This window comes from Pyxicephalus adspersus, chromosome 5 (genome assembly GCF_032062135.1).
Source record: "Pyxicephalus adspersus chromosome 5, UCB_Pads_2.0, whole genome shotgun sequence".
NCBI classification, from domain to species: domain Eukaryota; kingdom Metazoa; phylum Chordata; class Amphibia; order Anura; family Pyxicephalidae; genus Pyxicephalus; species Pyxicephalus adspersus.
The window spans coordinates 139471823-139483833 of NC_092862.1; the positions used below are offsets into that span (position 1 = coordinate 139471823).

The 12011-nt window shown below is 38.6% G+C and overlaps 1 protein-coding gene across 1 annotated transcript in view; it reads right to left on the reverse strand.

Moving 5' to 3' along the window:
• The window catches only part of ASNS (asparagine synthetase (glutamine-hydrolyzing)), a 33951-nt gene that overhangs the window by 20255 nt on the left and 1685 nt on the right, over positions 1 to 12011 (reverse strand). Inside the window, exons 2-4 of the mRNA XM_072412927.1 lie at positions 4544 to 4808; positions 3107 to 3344; positions 1424 to 1609 (exon numbers count right to left, since the gene is read on the reverse strand). Of these exons, the coding sequence (XP_072269028.1) occupies positions 1424 to 1609; positions 3107 to 3344; positions 4544 to 4792 (673 nt within the window). The 5' untranslated portion in view covers positions 4793 to 4808. The remainder of the gene's footprint in view (positions 1 to 1423; positions 1610 to 3106; positions 3345 to 4543; positions 4809 to 12011) is intronic.

A 12011-nucleotide genomic window follows, 5' to 3' on the forward strand; every position in this document is an offset into this window, starting at 1 on the left:
GGAACAATGATAGATAACCCAATGAGCCCTTAGGAGCAGATTGTAAATGTTGTAAGTATCTGTCATCAGAAGGGTCAGTTATTTCTGTACGCAATGCCTCGGCAATAAGCTTCAGGTCACAATGCACAAACCACTTTTTTTTGTATTGAAACCAATTGTAAAAGCTGCTGGAAACAATTTAAAATCCTTGCACATGGGATTATAAGTGTTTGGCAGAAGCACCGCCTCCTACTGCTTTTTGGGTATAGGAAAAAATTTGCAACCATTCAGTCCAATACTATTTTTAGTTTGCAAGTGGTTTTGAGCTGTAAAACTGCTTAAAACCATTAGCAAAAACCCTTAGTTTGAACATGTCAATATTTCCATTTGGAAAAAGGTTAAAAGTTCTTTGGAAGTCTTATGCTATTGGTCTTATTGGGGGGATTTTTCTGCTGTATCACAACAGGAAGCTAATAAATTCTACAAATTGGGATCTTTGTAGAATCATAACCCCCAATAAAAGATTTCCCCTTCCATCCTGTTCTAATAACAACTAGTATGTTTTAGATTTACCATCACTTTCTGTCTCTGTGAAGTTTGTCAAAAAGAGAAAAGGTGAATTCATTTAATAGGAATAGAAATGGTATTTGTACTTTCTTATCAACCTTTCTCAAACTTTTTAACATTGGGATTGCCCGCTAATGAATACTATATTCATAGCAGGTGTGGGTGAACTACAGCCCGCGGGTCATAGATGGCCCATTTGACTCTTTAATCTGGCACTTCAAAATTTTGGCAAAAAATGGGTGACCAACAACAAACAACATTGTTTTCACTGAAATTGAATGTCATTTTTTGTTACTGTTAGGCTTTTACCTGTAATTTATATCAGTTCATACAAATACTCTCCATCTATCTGATATTGGGCCGGTCTGTCTGTCAAATTTTAAAATCATTGTGGCCCCTGAGCCAAAAGGTTTGCCTACACCATCTTTAGTTTACAGTATATAAATTTAATGAAAGAACTCTCCTTACATTTTTGGTATATGTAAAGTCTTACAAATAGTCAGAGGTTACTTAACTGAAGAGTGGATAAGTAACTCATTGATCAAGGTACCCCCAGCAACCATTGGAAAATCCTTAAAGCTCCATGGAGCCCCAAATGGGAAAGGTTGCTCTATACTCTATCCAAAACGAAATAAAATTTTTTGGATGTGTGTATGCTTTATTTTATATAATGCAAATAACAATACAAAAAATGTTGACTAAAAACCAAAATCTCTTCGAAAAGGCCTGGGGAGCATTTGGAAAGAATGTGAAAGACTGTATCAAGTTGCCAAAAAGAGATTACATGCTATATCTTACTGAATAGAGGGTACAAACTAAAAACGTGACCCAGCAACAAGGGACAAGGCATAGCTATGTATTAAGACAACCTTCTCACCTGCTTGTAGTTTCCCCAGGGTGTCATAGGCGGCATGCTGAGGTTCATCCTTGAAATTACGAAACTTTATCAACTCAACCGAAGCAACCTTCCCATTGGGTTTTAAATCAAAGACTTCACAGTGGCCGGGAAGAAACGGGTCTACTTGTGGACAGGAGGTCATAGAGTGCTTCAAGTTTATAAGACCTAGTATGGAGAAAAATGTGTTAAAACTCTTAAAGGAATAAAAAGGTTGTTAAATTTGCATGAATATGTATTTAGCAAAACTGCATGTACATTTATTCTGTGCGAATAAAGTGACATTCACCAATTAGGATTTGGGATATTTTGCAATACATAAAGCTATAGCTGTGCAAAAAGGGCCAAATGGGTTCAAATAAGTTATTATCTCATTTGTGTTTTTAGGCTATTTTCTATTAAACTGGTCAGAAATGTGCATGGTAAGGTAAATAATAAATATCTTCCTGATATTAATCATTTCCCTGGTTTATCACCATGCATCAGGGGAAATCTGATGAAACATTATTAAGGCCTAGTGTTGCTGTTTAACCTGAAATTCAAAATTTTTTGAGTTCAGTACCCATTTAAAACTATGGGCTACAAGCTGTAAAAATGATATGCCAGCCATTGTCATCCAGGGTTCTGTGAAACCCCAGGGTTCCTCAAGAGGTTGCTAGTGGTTCTGCAAACTGTGGCTGATGGACCAACAATTTATTGATATGTGCACAGTTCTGGAGCCAACACCACTTGGTAGAGCCAGATACACAATCCAATAATGATTTCAGCTGTCTATCTTGGTGCTCATCTATCCATCATTGTAGGGGGCAATCTTTCCACTGACCACCAATTTAGGATGCTTTTTACCCACCAACCCCCAAATAAACTGGTTGTAGTGGGGGTTCCCTAAGACCTGGAAATTATTCCAAGGGTTCCTTAGGGATAAAAAGTTTGAGAAAGGCTGTTGTACACAGTGGCTGGTACTCCCGATCGTCTAGTGGTTTATTTGTAAAAAAAAATAGTAAAAATGTGGAAAAAAATACCTAAAACTTATGAACAACCTATAAAATTGATCATTGAAATTTTCCCTTTAAATAGAAAGTGTCATTTTCCCATTTAGTGAAAAACTATAGTCTATTCTAATGTTTCACACGCCCATGGGTGGTCCATTTCTGCCTCCATGCACTTCTATGTATGGAGAAATCTGGTGACTTCCCCAAAATGAGTGGGCCTGAGCGAGATTGCCACCAGGTGGGAGGTGGGGGACAAGGGGCACTTCTGTACCAGCCTTGACTTTTGCAATGCTGGAAATTTTAGACATGAGGAAAGGGGGCCCATAACATTTATGATGACAGCCCTGGGTCTGAGTGGCCTATATCTAGGCCCAAACACGTCATGGGGGATTGAAATCATCACCCATAAAAGCTCTGACACTATCCGACACCAGAATTTATTCAGGGATGACTCCGGCAGTTGGGAGGTAGGGAGTAACAGTGGATTGGTTAATATATCTTGCTGGGGGTTAGACTCTCAGGAGATGAAATAATTATGACTGACAATGGGAAACCAACCCTAAAAAGTTGACATAAATTAATTGCATGAGTAATTTTTTTTTTATTTTCCCATTTTGATCTGATGCCAGGCTTCACCATCTCAGTTACCAGCAATTCCACTCATTATACACACCCTTGGCTTCAGAGCAAACTCCCAGAAAGCCGTCATCGGTGAGAAGTTTGAAGAGCGGTCTGACGCCATAGGAGTCCCGACCCAGATAGACCCTCCTATTGGCTGTATCCAGGAGGATGAAGGCAAAGACTCCATCCAATAAGGCGGCAGTTTGCTCAATTCCAAATTTATTGTAAAGATGGAGAATTACCTCTCCGTCCACCATTGTCTGGTACTCAAATCCGAGATGCTTCCCCAACTGAAGGAACAACACAGAGAGATCATCAAAAATAAAACGGTAAAACGCATTATCTAACATAAATCAGGACCCATATATGGCCCTTATTAAAGCTTTCCCAGGCTGCACACTTACATCAGTGAAGCTGGGTGATCCAGCAAAGGTTTGAGGAGCTTTCATAAATCAGGCCCATAGGTCCGGATTTATTATAGCTCTCCAAGACTGGAGAAGATATTCTATCATGGAAGAACCTTGGTGAGTACCAGCAAACCTGTAATTTAAAAAACCTTTTGCTATCAGTTGGCAAATATTTTCAATCCTGGACCAGATGCATTCTAGGTTTTTTGAATCACCCGATTCTCTTATGATGATCTATCAGTCTTGGAGAGTTTTAATAAATCAGACTCATTGTTCAGATAAATCTGACAACTAATTCCAGATGAACAATTCTTTTGCATTCTTTTTAGCTCCAGCTTCGAAGCATCTCACGGTCAGTTTTACTATCAACCACAGGGGAATACTTTCCAAAGACTTGTTGAGCATTGAAGAAACGCTTTTTAAGTGATTGAAAGGTGGTTTTAAAGCGCTTCAGAAGACAAAAAAAATTGAACTTCAATTTCCAAAAGCTTTCTATTTCCTTTTCAATGCTAAACAAATGCTAATATTGGGGTTTCCATGTGATAAATATCTTTTGTTGACTGCTTTGAACAATCAGGAGCAAATGCCATAGAATGCTTACTGGTTGATTTGGGGCTCCGGAAAGCAGTAACCACATCACAATTTTACCCTCCATGTGAACAGGTTCTAATTTTCATACTCTTCTCCCCAATATGATCGATAAGTAATTGATCAATAGACAAATAGATATATGATAGATAGTCAGAAGGGTAAAACTCTCTGAAAGCCATGATAACCCCAGCAGTGATTTGAACATTCATGCCCATACACAACAAAATATACATTTTGGTTTGGATCTTTATTGAAATTGGTATGTGACCCCCTCCTATTGCGTGATACTTCCCCAACCTCTTAGATTGTAAGCTCTTCGGGGCAGGGTCCTCTCCTCCTCCTGTGTCACTGTCTGTATCTGTCTGTCATTACAACCCCTATTTAATGTACAGTGCTGGTTCATATGTAGGAGCTATACAAATACTGTTTATTAATAATAATAATAATAGTAATATAGCCTCAGCATGTCCCCAACCACACAAAACCAATACCTGTTTGTAGTTGTATATTTCCCCATTGTAACACAACCACAGATAAGGAAACTTCTTCACTCGCAGAGGCTGCATGCCGTACAGCTGATCTACGATAGCCAGCCGGTGGAAGCCAAAACAGCAGTTGGTGAAACCATTAACATTTTCAAAACGGAATGCATCCGGTCCTCGGTGTGCAATTTTCATGGCACTGAGGCACTGTACAGAGAGGCACTCATCACTGCCAAAAAGAGCCCAAATCCCACACATTCTGGATTCGTTATTTCTGCAGATAAATCATAAATATTTAAAAAAAAATTTACTTTTGATGAAATTAGGATGTTGTCCAATATACTCATGGTATATGGCAGGGGTGTCAATCTCTGGCCTGCGGGCCAAATCTGGCCCTCAATGTCTTTTTTTTGGCCCCCCAATGAATTCCTAAATGAACTACATCTGGCCCACCCACGTTACCACCTCCCATCATCCTTTTCAATACATGCAATACATAGACATTATTCTTGTACACCCTTCATGTGACACAAAGCCTAGGCAATGATCACATGGTGCCTGACTACCAGGGGCATTGTGCTTATTTCAATCCATTAGAGACTGCTTAGTGTAATATTTAGTGTCAGACAAACTTGCGAAGTGAGAGGATGAACAACACACAGTCTGCATAGATAGATAGAAATTAGTCTTTTCACCCCTAAAGTGTTTGTAGAGGGGTTTGTTTTTGTTAGTTATGGATGAAGTAGTAAACTTCCTCAATTTTTTCAATAAATTTCAAGTTTGGCCCCTGATTTGGTCTTGGTTTTTAATTTTGGCCCCCTGTGTATTTGAATTTGACACCCCTGGTATAGGGCATTCTCATGAATTTTATGTCGGCGCTATATACATACTGTGTAATAATAATAACCCATAAGCAAAAATTGAATATATTGCAACTTAGATGAAGAAGCTTAAATACTAGAAGGCTACAATACATTACATTTTTATCTGTGGTTTGAAATATATCTAAATGGAATTTTTTTTAAGCAAATTTTACAAGCAGCTTGTATGGAAACATTGTGCATGCAATATAATAAAAGGAGGGTTATAAAAGGAATTTCCAGTGCCAGATTTGGTTGATCACATACTACAGGGTTATCTTTCAGTACGGAAGTATGTGATCAATGAAATTTGGATAGAAAACCAATTTAAATTGATGGATCGAGCTTACAAAGTCTTTAGGGTTTGTGATTCTACTATTGACTATAGTAATACCATTGTCTATGGAATTGTCCATTTATACTGGAATACTGGAATAAAATCCTGGAATTTATAAATCATACTACAAAGAATCCCATTGTATCCTTCCTTATGCCTGTTTGGATCCTAAGACAATCTATTTCCCCCGGATTTACGAGTGCAATATAAAGGTTGGATCACAATATGTTTGTTGGCGGCTAGACAAGTAAATAAAAACAGATTGGATTCAACCAATAATACCTACTATGCAGAATGGAATTATTGTTCTTAAAAAAGTTTTTGATATAGAAAAGTTTGAGGCAGAAAGATCAGAAGATAAAGAACTAACAAGGTTTGGCATACATTTATTGACAAAGTGCTAGATATAAATGAAAAGTCACAAATTTATCATCACTTCAAATACTCAACATATTGTATGTTGGCATATACTTTTTTTTTGTTTTGTCTTTCTGTAACAAAAGCTTAAAAAATGTAATAAAGATTATAATTAAAAAAAAAAACAGAGGGTTATAACTGACAAATGCATTTTACTTTTAGGAACCGGATGAATCATGGGGATAACATGCATGTGAAAGATAGGAATTATTTGTCCAGCGTGTTTTAGGACAGACTGTGCCTTCAGCAGCTGAAATATTCTACCTGGTGGGAGGCAGTGAATATATGTAAAAGGTTAGAATGAATCATTCCAGGAGTCAGCAGGGGGTTAGCCAAACAAAGGGAAGAATTGTTTTTGGGACTTTTTCAGCACCTCAATTCAACATAAAAATCCATAAAAACAAATTTTATTAACAGAAAAAATATCACTTTGATGTGTGTGCATTGTGATTTTATATACAATCATCAAAACACCCATCTGTTTTTATTTTGTTTTTTTAATTAATAATTTTTAATGAGGCATATCTTCATTATAAATACAGCACAGAAAAAAAGGAATATTAACAGCAGGCAACAAAGTTCTCATAATGTTCATTGGTATAATAATAATAAAAGCATTCTGAGAACACTTTGTTTCCATGTGAAATGTCTCAACTCAATTTTTGAAAAATAGTTTAATTGTAGAGTAGGAAAGACAGAGTAGAGAAGAATGGAGCAGTAGGAAGGTATATGAAATAAGTCAAGTTGGTGGGGTAAGACTTGTGAGAAAGAGGGGGGCATGGAGTATCGGGGCTATGTATTGATTTCACTCGTAGTTGGGCTATGTCCTCATTGAGTGGCTCTGAGTGGCCAGTTCCTCATGGGCTGGGGTGGCCCATTGTAATGGAATCAAATTGTATTCTGTGGTAGTACTAAACGGTATCCAATAAAACCATGTTTGTGTGAATTTCTATGGGTTTCAATCTCCGGTCATCATTTCTTCCATAGCATAGATGTCTGCCACATGGTATAGCCATTGGCCAACAGTCGATGGGGTATCTGTTTTCCAGTAAACTGGTATACAGGTAGTCCCTGAGTTAGGGACATACGGACGTCTCCTAGATACGAACAGGGCTTCCCTGCTTGCTTGTGTGCAGGACGGAGGCTTAATGGAGGAGGGGGCGGTTTGCATGACTTGCAGAAGTAGTCTTTTGCTAAACACAGCTGAGGTTGTAGGTGATCCTAAGGGCTGAGCTGACCTGTAACATCTTGTAACTCTTTAATGACCAAGACAAACTCTGCAGTTGTTTTTTTTTTTTTTTACATATCAAAGCACAGCCTGTCCAGAAATTAATAAATATCCCATAGTGAGGATTTTATACAGTAACTGACACCACACTGCCTAATAATATGATGAGACAAACATCTGTCCTAATTGCATTTATTAAAATAATGTACCTGTTCCGTCTTACATACAAATTCAACTTAAGAACAAACCTACAGTCCCTATCTTGTATTTAACCCAGGGACTACCTGTACATGCCTTTGCAAAGTTTTTGGGTGAAAATATAAAATAGGTTTATATTATTTTTGGGTGAAATCCAACACGTGCAACAGTGCTAGCTCCGGTTTTCCCTAGATATTAACAGCAGTGAGTTTAAATATCGTGTCAGCTACTTAATTCCAAAATTTGGTAAGGACTGGGTATTCTCAAAAAATATGGAGCAGTGTACCTGGTGTAGCATGACACCGCCAACAGGTTATGTCTGCCTGAGGAAATATTTTTGCCATCTTTACAGGTGTCCTATAACAACATGTGAGCAGTTTATATTTGGTTTCCTGGTAATTCACTCATCTGTTTTTGATGCGTTTCGCAGCTATATTTTCTGCTTGATCATGAACTCTTGATGAGAAATTTCATCATAGCTATAAACAATTATATTATAACTTAATTATAAAATAATTATAATACCAGTTCATGTACATAGTACCATGTAAGTGCAAACGGACACTGTTGATCATGTATCGAAAGAATCTAATTAAATCATTATAATTGTTCATAGCGATTTCTCATTAGGAGTTCTTCTGATCAAACAGAAAATGTAGCTGCGAAACGCGGCAGACAGAATTAGGTGTTTTGATGATTGTATAACATCACAATGCATGGATGGTAAAGTGATATATTGGTTTTATGGATAATTAATGTGTTGAATTGAAGTGCTTGAAAAGTCCCCAAAAACACTTCTTTTTTTTGTGGAATATAGAAAATTGTATAAAAATGAACATTGGCTACAGCACTGCAACCAAACATAGAATCTGCAGGATCCCTAAATGCAGCAGTTAATTCATATTTATAGCACACAATTTTTGTAAATCCATGCGTATAAAAACTTGCTAATCATATAAGGAACAGATGATGGGAAGGTGAGTTCCTGGGAGGTGTAAGACCGCTTTACTGCATTGCCTTTATTGGGCCTGGGGGTAAATATTTAAAAAATAATTCTTCCGTAAATGAAAACTACAAGACTTGAGCATCTGCCTGCTTGTGACCAGGGCTTTGTAGCGTGTTTTGGACACTTTACACCTTTCCATGCAATGCATTTTAAAAGGCTGCCATTACCATCAACATGCCCTCTAATGCATGGTAGCCCTTAAATACTGGAACTTCCAACAAATATGTCGGCAATGGATACCCAGTGTATATGCACAGGCATGACATAAAACACATAGGTGTAGATAAGCGCTATATAGTTAATAATGTCGGTGCCTTTTCAGTGACTACATTTTCTGTGTGTGCTTTCTACATCCTCTTTGTGGTGACTATTTCTAAAGTCAATGGTTGTGATTTATGAAAGCTCTCCAAAGCTGGAGAAGATACACTTTCATCAGTGAAGCTGGGTGATCCAGCAAACCTGGCAAAACTTTGTGCTAGCAAATGTTTAGAATTCTGGACCAGATCTATTCCAGGTTTTCTGGATCACCCAACTTCACTGATGAAAGTGTATCCTCTCCAGGTTTGGGGAGCTTTAATAAATCATTTTTTTTTTTTGCAAGTATTTGTGTAACTGTAGCATACCCATATATGTCTTTATCTACCTTTCTATCCAGAAGGATGATGCCATCTTTGTTTAAACATCATCCAGGTCCAGGTCACCTCACCTATCAGGGGCGGATATCTGCCCTTTGCTTCTTATCAGGGAATATTTGCCAATTGGCAGCTGTGCAGACCTCGGGGAACATAAGGGCCTTTTGGAATGTTCCTGCCATCATGCCAGTAGCACCCAGTGTTATATTTTCCATTCTTCTCAAAGAGCTGCAATCTGATTGGCTATCACAGACAATGGCACTTTGCTGGCTTTTTCACCTTGTTGGCAAATGAAGGCAACTGACTTTTATCTCACTGTCCTCTGGCATTCCACCAATCTGATACTGTATAAAAGATAATATAAAGATTATCCTGTAATAACTTTGTCTGCAGAACATTAGCAGCACCTTGTTTCTCCATCTGCACATATTAACAAATTCCGTTTAATAGAAAGCAGAATAGAATTGATTCATGTGGCGCCTTCACTTCCTCAGCAGGGTCAGGAAATTGTCTGGTGGGTTTTGTTTAACAGGAACCTGTTGTGATAGATATCATATGAGAGCAGCCATTGTAGACTTGGTTCTGGAGGTTTCGTTTAAAGATGGCTGCAAAACAAAGATTTGCTATGCTATAGGGAATGGTAATAGGGCCCAGGAAAAACCCAGCCAATCGGGCTGCCAGGATGACAACTGTTGTCAATCACAAGTTCAGTAATGTAGGATCTGAATAGGATTGCAAACAATCTGAATTATTATCCAAAGTCAGAATAGCTCCAATCTGAGTCAGAGTCTATAAGAACTTACAACCAGCACTAGTTCAAAGCCACACCAACCAATTAGGATGGCCAAAGATTGGGAAATCAGGAAGAAAAGAAGAAGCGGGTGACTGCACCTGCGACTAATCGGGGATAGGTAATTGCATTTAGGTGTTTAACTTATAGATATTTTAATATGTTATATTTTATAATGAACCTGCCTGAATGCAATTCTTTTTTACATTTAGTTTTGCTTTAATATGAGTCCCAGCACTCCAAACTATCTTAGCAGTTAGTAAGGTTATGGTAATGAACAAGCTTGCCTGACATGACCCGAATGGTGCTGGCCAATTTTTATTGCCATTACACTCAGTGTCTGGGAGCACTTGGCATGAAACAGACACTTGGCTGCAACATGGAGCAGACTACGTGCAGTCAGACAGAAATAATTGGGTTAATTCTAAACTGAATTCTAGACAGATATTAAAATAACTCAATTTATTCCGGGGATATAGACATTCAAAGACACTACATGTATGATGTATGGCCAAACACTTGTAGATAACCTTCCAAGTGATTGTGTTCCAGTGTTTCAGTCAAGCACAAAACTCTGCAACCTCCATTGACAAACATTTGAAGCAGAAGCAGTTGAACAACTTTGGGCTGAACTGAAACACTGCAAGCCGGGTCATCTCATCCAATATCAGTACCGGACCAAATAAATGATCAATTGGGTGAATGGACACAAATTCCCACAAACACACTCCAAAATCTTGCAGAAAGAATTCCCAGAGGAGCAGAAGATGTTATATCTGCAGAGATTGAAGCAATGATCATGGTTTTGGTGTGGGAGGGTCAACAAGTTTATATACAGATATCTGAAAGTTTCCTGAAATTACTAAACTGGAAAGGGCAATGGCACCACTTTGAGCCAATCAGAGCTCATTTCTTTTTACAGTGTTGTTATTGAAAAGTGTGAATGTACAGTACTTACCGGAGGCAAATGCAGAATGTTGACTGGTGTTGGTCGAATATCTCACTATTCGATTCGGCAGCTATTCGATCGAATAGGGGGATATTGTTCGGGTGATCGAATGTCGAATTCGAACACCATTAAAGTCAATGGTGGGAAAATTTGGGTTATTTTTCGGGACTGTGAAGAACTGCAAGAGCAATCAGGGGAGCGGAGCTGACAGCTCCGCTCCCCTGATTGCTCTTGTGGCTCTTTACTAGTTGTATATGTTCTTGGATAGAGTTTACTCTATCCAAGAACACAGGAGTCCTGTGTTTCTGGATAAAGAAACTCTATCCAGGAATAGGAATAATGCTCCCTGATTGGCTGGAGAAAAGCCTTCTTCAGCCAGAGAGCACTGGAGGTTTTGAATGGGGAGAAATGTCCCCATTTAACCTCTAGTGCCAGGGATCGCACACTGTTCTCAAAGAATGCGGCCAAGGCCGCATTCATTGAGAAGATCCCCGGCACTAGAGGCTAAATGGGGATAAGTCTCCCCATTCTTTCACCTCTAGTGCTCTGTGATTGACTGGGGAAAGGAAAATCCTGATGATGCTTAAGCTGTAATCAGGGTTTACCTTTCCTCAGCCAAACACAGAGCACTAGAGGTGACGACTGGGGAGACTTGTCCTCATTTAACCTCTAGTGCCCGGGGATCCCACACTGACATTGTGGGATAACCTGTAAAAAAATAAAAGTTAGTTACACAAATCACACACATTCAATAAATTACTTTAACATTAATTTTTTTTTTACACACGAATTTGCGCCGTCGAATCCCGTGTTTTTCCGGTCGGGTCTATGCGAATTCGAACAGCCAACGAATATAAGGACAACCCGAATTCAAACACTAATGTTGACCTCAATTATGTGCAACTTGTAGATCCAATCAATGGTGGGGGGAGGTCAGGGACAAAACTATATTGCTAAACTGCAATATAGAAATGTGAGATCATAACATCACTGTGCTGGTAGGCAAGCTGTTTGCTTGATGCTCAGCCAGATGGAAGCACCAATTATTGGTGCTCGTGCT